Consider the following 14,226-nt stretch of genomic DNA (forward strand, 5'->3'; position numbering starts at 1 on the left):
CATAGGGCCGTAACATATGGCCCTGTTACCTAGCAGTAAATAGGTACCTGGGAGTTAGTCAGCTGTCACAGGCTGCTTCCTGGAGTGTGTGTGTGTGGTGTGGAAAAAAATAGTAGTAGTAGAAACAGTTGATTGACAGTCGAGAGGCGGGCCGAAAGAGCAGAGCTCAACCCCCATAAGAACAACTAGGTGAATATATACACATACAGTGGAACCTCGAGTGATGAGTGCCTCGATTTACGAGCATTTTGAATAACGAGCACACTGATCGCCAATAATTTGTCTCGATTGACGAGCGCTCGTTCGATTAACCTTTAAACCACGCAAATCATATATATATGCTTTCCGTGGCGAAACCGAAACCGCGCATGTCATATATATACGATTTCGTGTTTAGCGCTATAATTTAAACGCCCCGCCTGGGATTGGGGCAGCTATAGTGCAGCCACAACCGATAGTTGCCAGATGCCACCGAGAAAAAAAATCCAGGCCAATATTGTTGGGTGTGAGAGGTCAGTATTGAGCAAGCCACCAAGGCTGGCGCACACAGCACGAGCTTACAGCACTGCTGTTCAGCTTTTGACCACAGCATTGCCTACAAATACCATAATATATATGATCATGCTATTAGTAAACGATGATAGTATTATAGAAGACCCTTTACTGATAAAACTGACCAGGATTCTGATAATAGCAGGATTGTGGTGATATTTAGCGCTGTGCTCCATGGAGGGAGGAGTAAGGCTGTGGGAGGGAGGGTGGCGGTGTCGTCTTCTGACTGTGTGTGGCCACCTTTTATTGACTGCACTCACCATACCAGCTTAGTGGTTCGCTATGGTGAACACAAATGTAGATACTTGTATATAACGTGTGTATAGTGTGATAACAGCAATAGGAGTAGGTTGGGAGCAGCCATTTTGGTGAGTGAGGTGCATCATCTGCACGACTTATCATGTTGTTTACTGGTGGCCACTATGGTCTTTGGGCACCATACCAGCTTATTTGTACAGGTATGGTGAATAAAACAGGTAGATACTTATATATAATGTGTGTATATAGCATAATAACACCACAAACAATATTGTTGGAGGAGAAATATTAGTGCATCTGGCCTTGAGGGCGGCCACCACGAGCTGACTGTGTGAGTAGCTACGTCTTTGTGTCTTTACTCACCATACAAGCTTATATGTACAGTTATGGTGAACAAAACGTGTAAATACTTATATATAACATCTGTGTATAGTAAATAAATGCAAAAACAGTATTGTGGGAGGAGAATGAGGGCGAGTGAGGTGTTGTTGAGGGAGGGAGTGGCAGCGAGTGGCTGGCTGGTGTGTGGCGGTCACTCCTTGTTGCCTTTTGACTCACAATACCAACTTAGTGGTTTGTTATGGTGAACAAAACTTGCAAATACTTATATATAACTTGTGTATATAGTGTAACAACAGCAAAACTATTTGTTTATTGTTTTATGAACATAATAATTGAATCACTAATATGCACACCATAATTTTGAGTACAGCGATGGTTCACACATTTTATTATATAAATATATCACAATTCACTGTATTGAATAATATTACTGCAAAAAAACTAAGAAAAAATCAGAGACATTGAAATAATTAGGTAATAATATATTTGTGGCAACTGCCCCCTGACAGCTCGAGCAGAGTAGACCTCGTCTGGCGAAGGCTCTGTCAACGTCCCTTTTTGCCACACTTCTCTACCCTATTGCGGCTAAAATATGCCACCTACGATTTTTTTGTTATTATTTCCGTGATCAGGGAACAAAAATGAACACTTCTATAAGATGAAAGAATTTTGGGGAATTTTTTGTTGTTGTGCCTGTGGGTGTTAAATCCATTTGGGCCCCTAACGGTTTGAGGGTTAAAGAGAAAACCACATGGTGCGTTCCCGCTGCTTCTCGCACATTCACGAACGCCTCCGACGATACAAATAACTTTTTTTTTGTTTTGTTTAAAGATGCTAATGATGCTGGGATGTAAAGGGGTGACTGCTGGGATGTAAAGGAGTGACTGCTGGGATGTAAAGGGGTGACTGCTGTGATGTTGCAAAGCATTGACTTTTTTTGTAGAATAAAAAAAAATAAAAATGTGAAAAAAGAACAAATGTCAAAAAGGTTTGATCGGTGTTTGTCAGGTAGGCTGCTCTATGTTTCTTAAAAAAAACAGCATTGAATGTAATGAAACGCCATTTTCTGGGCGAGTTCCAGAGGCTCCCCGGAGCTATCCAGGGTGAATGGATATGTATAACTTTCTGGCATCAGTCAAAGTGCATGGAGTTCTTGCCTACCGGGGACCACGAGCCAGAACCTGGCCCCCTCAGAGAGGCACGAGGTGCATTGGCCTATAGAAACCTCCCATGGCTGGGAGCATTCTATGTCTGTCATTGACCGGGACAGGCACCCAAAAAGGTAGGCGCCCCAAAACAAACCCCTATTCTGGTGAAAATATTGCTACCGAAAACCGAACGAGTGGACAGAACTCCCCAAACAAAATTATCAAACTAGCATGACGTCATCACGACACCACACCGCCGTCTGCACAATCCCACCCCTCCCCAGCAGGGGGATGGGGAACCCCAGATCATCCACGCCGGCGATCCAACCGGCAGTTCTTAGGCTGGATGTCAAAATACGCGAAAAACACCACCGACCGGAGGGAGGGAGGGATGCCGGAGAGCCTCTGGGACTCACCCAGAAAATGGCGTTTCATTATATTTAACACTGGTTTTCTGGGGGGAGCCCCTTCGGCTCCCCAGAGCTACCTCACCACAGATAAGGAAAATAGGGAAGGATCCGGGAGGCGGACACCAGGCGCCCCAACATAAAAACAAGAGTACAGACGAAACAAAGACCCTGCAGACCTGAACCCCAGAACAGGAATGAGGGAGGGAAGGGAACCCAGTCAAACCAAAATGTGTCCATGACCCCAGAGGCCAAAACATGCAGAGAACAGCGAAAAATTGCAACCGAACAACAAAGGAAGCACCCCAGCCTGACCAACCAAGCAGCAACCCAAGGACCAAAACGAGGAGAAGAAAGGAAAGAGACCACCCAGGCCAATGACCAGGACATTACAGGAAACACAAGAGCAGGCTGGAGGTGAAGCAATGCCCAAGACAGCAAGCGGAATGGAGCAGAAGGAACAGAAGCACCGAATGCAAGCTGAAGCGGCACCACCAGTGCCACCCAAGACTAGGCGACAGGACACGGTCTCAGACGACGATCCCGGAACAACCCCGAAGGGAAGACAAGCCAACCCTATCAGAGACCAAAGGACCTTTTGCAGTGATAGGATAACCGGAAGGACTGCCAGGCAAACTACACACCGCCACCGAGACGAAGCATGCAGGCGGGAGACCAACAACGATGCCACCAGTGCCCACACAAGCGACGAGAAATGAGACAAAAACTCAAGATGCGAAGACTCAAGGGGAAGAACGAACCATGGACCGATCCGCAAATAGAAGCAGAGCCGCAGGAAGACCCACAGGAAAGCAGCAGATCGTGCCAGGGTAGGCAAAAACCAAAAGGAACGGCCGCCAGGGAAACCAGGAACCTAACCTCAGTGAGCCGAAAAGAAACCAACCCAGGTGAGCAGAAACGCCCCGCCCAGGAGGAACCCCACCCCCAGGACCCCTGAAGGATCAACAAGTCCAAACACCAAGGAGCCAGGACCCAGACAGAGGCCAACGAGGAAAATGAGCACCACGAACGAAAGCACGAGGCGCAAAGCGAAAAACAGCGATCCCACAACCCAAAGGAGCAGCACAACCAGCCTCAGCAGGGAAGAACAACGCACATGTCCCCGAGGTATACATGAGGAGAACTACGCAAGACGTGAATTGCAGGAAAACAAAAACACACGTTCCGGAAAAGAAACAAAGAAAAACCGGAGTCAGGACCGGAATACCAGCAACTCGTCCGAAGAAAAGGAACCAGTAGGGCAGGAGTGGTGGACTGGAAGCTCAAATGCGGAGGCTCAAATGCCTCCGCCGCCACCCCGGAAAAGGAAAACTCCCGAGACCGCCCGAGTCTCAACCCAACCAGACCTTGCTTCAACCCCGAAACCCGCCTGCGGTTCGGAGCCGGAAGCAAGGGAAGGAAGAATGCATAACAGAATGGGAAGGACTAGGAGAAGCGGAAGAAACCAGAGCCGAAGCTACCCCCACCCCCCAAGTTCGGACCTCAACAATCAAAACAGAGCAGCCTCAGGGCATCCGGGGCTGCAACCAACCAAGAGCGTTGCAGCAACCTAAACCTAGCATGCAACGCCACAGCCGCCTGCATCCGCCTGCATTTTGAGATTGAGCGAAAATTTGTCACAATCAACAGATTACAGAACCAACTAGGAACGAAAACACACTAGACTTGTTATTCACAAACAATGATGAACTAATCAGAGACATCACAATCTCAGATACTTCATACTCAGACCATAAGCTCATTGAAGTGCGAACTAGCATAAATAACGGTAGTAGGTCTAAAAGACCCCAACAAGCGAGAAGGAATATTCAATCAATTTAATTTCAACAATAAGAGGATTGACTGGGAAAAAATAAATGTAGACCTTGCAACCATTCAATGGGAGACGGTCTTAAGCGACAAAACTACCACACAAGGAATAGCTGAACTGACAGCTGAAGCTTACAAGGTCTGCTTGAAGCACGTGCCTGTGAGGAGGGGCAGAAAGAGGACCACTCTAGAAAGAGAACACAGACGACTGTACAGGAGAAGGAAAAAAATAACGGAAATGCTTCGGCAGACACAACTATCACAAGCAAGGAAAACAAGCCTAAGCAGGAAGATCAAAGAAATAGAACAAACGTTGAAGCGATCATATGAGTCTGAGGAAATGGAATTGGAACAGAAAGCTATACAAGAGATAAGGAAAAATCCGAAATATTTTTTCACATACGCAAAATCAAAATCCAAAACCTCGACCAGTATTGGACTGTTAATTACAAATGACGGTACGTACACAGAGGACAACAAAGAGATTAGTGAAATTCTAAGAAGCCAGTATGAGGCTATGTTTAGCACACCAATAAACAACATGAAAGTTGATGACCCAGACAGCTTCTTTGTGAATGACATTCAAGCTGCAGATAATATAACGGATATTACCACAAACTCGGAAGACTTTGAAAGAGAAATTGACAATATGCCTATGCGCTCAGCTCCTGGGCCTGACTCATGGAATTCAATATTCATAAAGAAATGTAAAGTACCAGTAGCGAGAGCACTCAGCGTAATATGGAGAAAGAGCCTGGATACAGGGGAGATACCAGCAGCACTTAAATCTGCAGATATAGCTCCGTTGCACAAGGCTTTTGCCTTGGCAAAAAATTATAGGCCAGTTGCACTAACATCACACATAATAAAAGTGTTTGAAAGAGTGATTAGGAATCAAATTTCTAGTTTTATGGAAAACAATGAATTGCACAATCCAGGACAACATGGATTTAGAGCGGGAAGATCCTGTCTGTCACAGTTACTCAACCATTATGACAAAATCACAGAAGCCCTAGAAGAAAAGCAAAATGCAGATGTTGTATACACAGACTTTGCAAAGGCATTCGACAAATGTGACCATGGGGTGATAGCTCACAAAATGAGGTCAATGGGAATAACTGGAAAAGTAGGACGCTGGATACTCAATTTCCAGCCGAACAGAACACAAAGAGTAACAGTCAATCAGATAAAATCGAGTCCAAGCGATGTTAAAAGCTCTGTACCTCAAGGTACAGTCCTTGAGGTTATCTTGAGGTTATCTTGAGATGATTTCGGGGCTTTAGTGTCCCCGCGGCCCGGTCCTCGACCAGGCCTCCACCCCCAGGAAGCAGCCCGTGACAGCTGACTAACACCCAGGTACCTATTTTACTGCTAGGTAACAGGGGCTTAGGGTGAAAGAAACTCTGCCCATTGTTTCTCGCCGGCGCCTGGGATCGAACCCAGGACCACAGGATCACAAGTCCAGTGTGCTGTCCGCTCGGCCGACCGGCTCCCAGCGGTTTGCACCGCTGCTATTCCTTATTCTCATATCTGATACTGAATAGACAAAAATACACGTCACAGCTTCGTGTCGTCCTTTGCAGATGACACAAAAATCAGCATGAAAATTACCTCTGCTGAAGACATTGAAAAACTACAAGCAGATGTCAACAAAGTTTTCGATTGGGCAGCAGAAAATAACATGATGTTTAACAGTGATAAATTTCAGGTACTCAGGTACGGCAAAAAGGAGGATCTGAAACATAATACAGGGTACAAAACACAATCGAATCTTCCCATAGTAGAAAAACAGCATGTCAAGGATTTGGGAATAATGATGTCCGACGATCTAACGTTTAGGGAGCATAACCAAGCAAATATCGAGTCAGCCAGAAAAATGATTGGATGGATTACGAGAACTTTCAAATCCAGGGATCCCATCACAATGGTTGTACATGTACTCTTCAAATCACTTGTGTTGTCCCGTCTCGAGTACTGCTCAGTACTCACTTCCCCCTTCAGAGCAGGAGAGATTGCTGAAATAAAGGGAATACAGAGAACATATACGGCACGCATAGACGAGATAAACAAGCAGCACATGGTCAAAGGAGGAGCTAGATAGTAAACGTGAAGGTCTTATAACAATAATGAGAGAGATTATAGCGAGAGCGGATAACGATAGATCACGACTGTTGATAGTCGGTGACTTCAACTTGAAATCCATAGACTGGGAAGCATATGAAGCTAAAACAGAAGATTTTTGGACCTGTAAATTTGTAGACCTCATCCTGGAAACATTCTTGTATCAACATGTTAAACAAGCTACGAGGATGAGGGAAGGGGACGTTCCCTCCATGCTAGATTTGATATTTACCAGGAAGGAGGAAGAGATATTTGACATTCAGTACCTTCCTGAATGGGTAAAAGTGACCATGTCTTTTTGGGAATAAAGTATGCAATGCGTTATAAGCTGGAAGAAAATAAGGAGGTTGAAGCAGTTGAAAAACCAGACTTCAGGAGAGGACATTATGGTGACCTTAGAAATTTTTTTAGTGAGTATAATTGGACAGACTTGATGCTACGCAAGGAAGTGAATGAGATGTATGGCAAGTTTTGTGAAATATATGATAAAGGCACAAAAAAATTTATACCAAAACAGAGATGCAGGACCAGAAAACAGGATTGGTTCGACAGAAATTGTGAGAGGGCAAGAGACCAAAAGACACAAAAATGGAATCAGTATAGGAAGAGGCCAAACCCCCAAACATACCAGCGATACAAAGATGCGAGAAACAATTATACAGCAGTAAGGAGAGAGGCAGAAAGAAATTTTGAAAAAGGGATAGCAGATAAATGTAAAACAGAACCGGGCCTATTCTACAAATTCATAAACAACAAATTGCAGGTAAAGGATAATATCCAGAGGTTGGAAATGGGAAACAGATTCACGGAAAATGAAAATGAAATGTGTGAAACATTAAATGAAAAGTTCCAAAGTGTGTTTGTACAAAATGAAATCTTCAGAGAACCAGACACAATAAGAATTCCAGAGAACAACATAGAGCGGATAGAGGTGTCTAGAGATGAAGTGGAAAATATGCTAAAGGAGCTCGGGAGGAACAAAGCAGCTGGCCCAGATGGCGTTTCACCATGGGTTCTGAGAGAATGTGCATCTGAGCTCAGCATTCCACTTCACCTGATCTTTCAGGCATCCCTGTGTACAGGAATCGTAGCAGACGTGTGGAAACAGGCTAACATAGTTCCAATCTACAAAAGTGGCAGCAGGGAAGACCCCCTCAATTATAGACCTGTATCATTGACAAGTGTAATAGTGAAAGTATTGGAAAAGCTAATCAAAACTAAATGGGTAGAACACCTGGAGAGAAATGATATAATATCAGACAGACAGTATGGTTTTCGATCAGGAAGATCCTGTGTATCGAATTTACTCAGTTTCTATGATCGGGCCACAGAGATATTACAGGAAAGAGATGGCTGGGTTGACTGCATCTATCTGGACCTAAAAAAGGCTTTCGACAGAGTTCCACATAAGAGGTTGTTCTGGAAACTGGAAAATATTGGAGGGGTGACAGGTAAGCTTCTATCATGGATGAAAAATTTTCTGACTGATAGAAAAATGAGGGCAGTAATCAGAGGCAATGTATCGGAATGGAGAAATGTCACAAGTGGAGTACCACAGGGTTCAGTTCTTGCACCAGTGATGTTTATTGTGTACATAAATGATCTACCAGTTGGTATACAGAATTATATGAACATGTTTGCTGATGATGCTAAGATAATAGGAAGGATAAGAAATTTAGATGATTGTCATGCCCTTCAAGAAGACCTGGACAAAATAAGTATATGGAGCACCACTTGGCAAATGGAATTTAATGTTAATAAATGTCATGTTATGGAATGTGGAATAGGAGAACATAGACCCCACACAACCTATATATTATGTGAGAAATCTTTAAAGAATTCTGATAAAGAAAGAGATCTAGGAGTGGTTCTAGATAGAAAACTATCACCTGAGGACCACATTAAGAATATTGTGCAAGGAGCCTATGCAATGCTTTCTAACTTCAGAATTGCATTTAAATACATGGATGGCGATATACTAAAGAAATTGTTCATGACTTTTGTTAGGCCAAAGCTAGAATATGCAGCTGTTGTGTGGTGCCCATATCTTAAGAAGCACATCAACAAACTGGAAAAGGTGCAAAGACATGCTACTAAGTGGCTCCCAGAACTGAAGGGCAAGAGCTACGAGGAGAGGTTAGAAGCATTAAATATGCCAAAACTAGAAGACAGAAGAAAAAGAGGTGATATGATCACTACGTACAAAATAGTAACAGGAATTGATAAAATCGACAGGGAAGACTTCCTGAGACCTGGAACTTCAAGAACAAGAGGCCATAGATTTAAACTAGCTAAACACAGTTGCCGAAGAAATATAAGAAAATTCACCTTCGCAAATAGAGTGGTAGACGGTTGGAACAAGTTAAGTGAGAAGGTGGTGGAGGCCAAGACCGTCAGTAGTTTCAAAGCGTTATATGACAAAGAGTGCTGGGAAGACGGGACACCACGAGCGTAGCTCTCATCCTGTAACTACACTTAGGTAATTACACTTAGGTAATTAATTACACATGGAAAATACTGGAGGGTCAGGTCCCAAATCTACACAGTAAAATAACAACATACTGGAGTGAACAATATGGAAGAAAATGCAAGATTGAACCAGTGAAAAGCAGAGGTGCCATAGGCACAATCAGAGAGCACTGTATAAACATCAGAGGTCCGCAGCTGTTCAACATCCTACCAGCGACTACAAGAAATATTGCTGAAACAACCATAGAATCTTCAAGAGAAAACTGGACGGTTTTCTAAGAGAAGTTCCGGATCAGCCGGGCTGTGGTGGGTATGTGGCCCTGCGGGCCGCTCCAAGCAACAGCCTGGTGGACCAGACTCTCACAAGTCGAGCCTGGCCTCGGGCTGGGCTTGGGGAGTAGAAGAACTCCCAGAACCCCATCAACCAGGTATCAACCAGGTATCCACTTATGACCAGTGGCCTGGGTGAACAAGAGCACGTACAACAACTGCCGCACGACTCCGGGTCAAAACAACTGACAACAACTGCCGCACGACTCCGAGTCAAAAACTACGACCCAACAGGCAGCAAGGCGTAGGCACAACCGGTGAGTGTCACCCTGAGACAAGGGGAAAGATCAACCTGCAAACTCACAAGACATGAGGGGGGACTCAGGGGTCACATCCATAGGACTACGGAGCCCCCGTGAGGTTTTCCAGAGCCCTTAGGCATGGTTACATGCTAAGGGAAGCCCATGCAGGGTACTGCGAATCAGCAAAGAAAGATTCAGGTAAGCTGCTCCATTATTAACACTTTCGCTAATTGGTGACAACAGTGTCGTCACCAATATTTCTACTTATCACGCTGGCGTGCGGCGCTCAAGAGTCACGAGAAAAAATATTTGTATAAAATCCATTTATTATCCGATCAACTTGGGAATAGTTTACAAATGTTTGCCATGAAATTTACATTTTCTCTAAAAGCCGAACAGCTTATTAAAGAGAACGTTGTGGCAGTGAATCATCGTGGTAAAACAATTGTATTATTGACACGACGAGTATAATCGACGTAGTTTTTATATATGTTGCCGGTCGAACGCATCCTTATTTGATCTTTAATACTTATGTTCTTATAGAACATTCTATTGCGAACACATTGGAACAAAAATGAAATACATACATCGAAAAATAATGTCAGGACAATGAATTGAATATACACTTTTCAAAGCGAGTTTCGCCGATATGCCGCCATGGGTAACACTTCGGCCACTTCCCACACTGTTTTAGGTGGGCTACGACATTGAATCTATATTTATATGCATATGTCCGTGTAGAGAATTTTATTGTGATTCCAATGATACCACAATTAGCGATGTAGGACAACTGTAGGCTTCGCAACCATTAGGAGAGTGGAAACATTTTGTTGCTATTTGGCGCTCTCGGCGAGTGATCTGAATAGTTTTTTATTTGGTGTTGATAGTCCTTATGCTTTGGCGGCATTTTATAGGGATGTTCTTATAGACAATTTTATTGCGAACACAGTGATACCAAATTTAAATACGTGCGCCTTCAATTATTGTCAGGACAGTCAAAAGAGTGTACACTTTTTCGGTCTTACCGCATAGGCGCGCGAACCGCCGAAAGCATCTAGGGTATGATTTTTTTTTGAACGCAGAGAGCGCGAAAGTGTTAATAAATAAATGAAAAACACAAAACAAGTGGAACACATTTTAAACAAAGAAAGATTGTCATAATGGAGCATCCTGCCTGACAAACACTGAACGAACCTTCATGGCATTTGTCCGTTTTTCAAATTTGTTCAATTTTTTTTTTTTTAAAGAAACACAGTAGCCTACCTGACACAGAACGAACCTTTAGCTATAAAAAAAATGAACAAAAAAATGAACAAATTTGAAAAACGGACAAATATTAAAACGGTTGGTTCAGTGTATGTCAGGTAGGAGGCTCGATTATTTAAAAATTTGAATATCATATGGATGTTTTCGGTGGTGGAACAGATTATTTCTATTTCCAATACATTAAATGAGAAAATTATTTTTGAAAGATGAGCACGGCGCCGGAAAGGATTAAATTCGTAATTCAAGGTACCACTGTAGATTTTTATGACCCCAGGTAGTCTGAAGAACGAGTATACCTGTCTGATAATTATTCCACCTACCAGACCTAATCGAGAGATCAGAGGTTGGTCTCTGTGTCTGTCTGTCTGTCTGTCTGTCTGTCTGTCTGTCTGTCTGTCTCTCTGTCTCTCTCTCTGTCTCTCTGTCTCTCTCTGGCTGTGTCTCTCTGGCTGTCTCTCTGGCTGTCTCTCTGGCTGTCTCTCATACTACTGTGTGGTGTGGGAGAGGACCATACCCCCTCCCCCATACTTTACTCCCAACATGGTATGGTCGCCTGTATGTTGCTGGCATCCTTCATGTTAACACACCAGTCATCAGTACATTTGGGAACTGTCTTAAAATAATTGACCCCATACAATTTGGGTCACGAAGGTGAGCATAGCGTAGTGTGGAGGCGAGAGAGCGCCCATCACCTCCCCTGATGACTAAGTGCGACCCTTCCGCCTCCAGCACTTCCCTAGCGGCTCCTTCAACTTTTCTCAATTATGTCAGCATGCCACGCTATACTTCTACCTTGTAACCTCCTGTCAAGTTCGTCTTCTTCGGCCCGAATCCTTTCCATCTTGGATTCTTTCCTTCTAGACATGATTGAGGTGTGGAGAGGCGGACAATTAAGGTTCATAACACCATACCTCGACCAGACCACAACACCACCACTCCACCGTGGGGGCTCCAGCCTAATGAATTTATATTTAAATAACACCAATAAATATCTTCATATCACACTTTTATGAATGTTATGCGCCATTTTATATTATGTACAATCTTTCTATAATAATGATATGCAAATATTTACATATATATGGTAAAAATTAAATCAGTAGTGTATATGTGTAAAATACGAACCTATAAACATTTTTATAAAATTAATTCAATGGTGAACATTTAAATTGTAAAGTATGTGAACAAGAGCTGTACATACTCCCCAACACTACATCTGTGATTACCTTGTTATCATTGACTTCAGACCAAATGATATGATACTGAAATAAGTTTATTGAGGTAAAATACACACAAAGGGATGAGGTAGCTCAAGCTATTCTTTTTTGAGATATATACAAGAGTTGTTACATTCTTGTACAGCCACTAGTACGCGTAGCGTATCGGGCAGGTCCCTGGAATACGATCCCCTGCCGCGAAGAATCGTTTTTTCATCCAAGTACACATTTTACTGTTGCGTTAAACAGAGGCTACAGTTAAGGAATTGCGCCCAGTAAATCCTCCCCGGCCAGGATACGAACCCATGACATAGCGCTCGCGGAACGCCAGGCGAGTGTCTTACCACTACACCACGGAGACTGTAAACCCCGTTCAGTACATCGTGTTAATTCTCACCCCGTTCAGTACATCGTGTTAATACATACATATATATACACATCACAAACAATAAACATATTACCAAACATTCTGAGAGATAAACATCTACATTTCCTACGAAATGATATGAGGTGCTTTGAGTTCTGTAATTGCTTCATACACTTAGGAATACCGGAAGATATCCTTGGGCTATATCCAGATTTTGCTAGTAATAATAATAATAATAATAATAATAATAATAATAATAATAATAATAATAATAATAATAATAATAATAATAATAATAATAATTTATTTAGGAAAAGTACATACATAGTTGCAGAGTTACAGTACAAACATTCTGTTTGCCACTAGTTAAGTTAAGTGCCACTTAAGTGCCACTTAAGTTAAAAGCGAAGCTATACCTAATAAATTCCCTGTAACCTACCTTACCCTTCTATTGTCAACCAATGTCTGTTTTTTTCTTTAAAGAGCGCTGTTTGTCGACATAATTGTATTTGTGCTGCTTTTTCATCTATGTTTTCATTTCTTGTTTTCATTCTACTCATTATGCTCAATTAGTATTAAGCTTGTCATTTAAGTTTATCATGCCCGAAACGCTTTGCGTAATAGTGGCTTTAGGCATTGTATGTACTAGCTCTACCTATAAGTTAAACAATCCTTGTAAATATTTATTGTATGTATGTACCTTACCTAAATAAAATTGTATTGTATTGTATTGTATTGTAGTACGCATAGCGTTTCGGGCAAGGTGAGGTGGGAAAAAAACACTTAGACTAAAACTTAATAATAATTAAGCTTAAAGTATAAATTGCGCTGAAATTCAATTTCTTTCTTTATTATGCACCCCATACCCATCCCGTGGGCGGTGGTGTAAAGGATTACAGAGGCACATAATCCCGTTCTCGCAAATTTAATAAGTCAATATTGACTTATTAGTTGCGTGCATAGGTGACATACTAAACATAATAGTTTCCCTTGAAAAGCTTCATAGAAAACACCGACCTTACCTAACCTACTTAGTATGTTAAAATAAGCATCTTATAGCTTCGTAATTACAATTGTTACTTAACCTATTATAGGTATAGATTAGGTAATAATTGTAATTACGAAGCAATAAGATGCTTATCTTAACATACTAAGTAGGTTAGGTAAGGTCGGTGTTTTCTATGAAGCTTTTCAAGGGAAACTATTATGTTAAGTATGTCACCTATGCACATATTAAATAAGTCAATATTGACTTATTAAATTTGCGAGAACGGGTTGCATAATCGGTTCAGGAACTGAACCCTCTAGTTCGTTTAGCTAAGCAAATAACAATGTTTGACGCTAGTTACACAATTATCAATGTTGTATACACATGTACACACCCTCATACATACATGTACATATATATATATATATATATATATATATATATATATATATATATATATATATATATATATATATATATATATATATATATATACGTATACACATATACATACACATACATATCTAATCACCCACACAATTACACACAGTCCATACTGGAGTCTGGAGTCCATACCTAGTTAAACACAAGACAAAGTTAGAGAAGATTCAGCGGTATGCCACCAGGCTCGTCCCGGAACTGAGAGGATTGAGCTACGAGGAAAGGCTAAAGGAGCTGAACCTCACATC

The 14,226-nt window shown here is 42.1% G+C and overlaps 1 protein-coding gene across 2 annotated transcripts in view; it reads right to left on the reverse strand.

The window, feature by feature from the left end:
- Positions 1-11,917, reverse strand: part of LOC138368165 (uncharacterized) — a 101,464-nt gene extending 89,547 nt beyond the window's left edge. For both annotated transcript variants that reach the window (XM_069330519.1, XM_069330518.1), the window contains exon 1: positions 11,758-11,917. In XM_069330519.1, the coding sequence (XP_069186620.1) occupies positions 11,758-11,866 (109 nt within the window). In that variant the 5' untranslated portion in view covers positions 11,867-11,917. The remainder of the gene's footprint in view (positions 1-11,757) is intronic.
- Between the last annotated feature and the right edge of the window lie 2,309 nt (positions 11,918-14,226).

This window comes from Procambarus clarkii, chromosome 24, assembly GCF_040958095.1.
Source record: "Procambarus clarkii isolate CNS0578487 chromosome 24, FALCON_Pclarkii_2.0, whole genome shotgun sequence".
Taxonomy (NCBI): domain Eukaryota; kingdom Metazoa; phylum Arthropoda; class Malacostraca; order Decapoda; family Cambaridae; genus Procambarus; species Procambarus clarkii.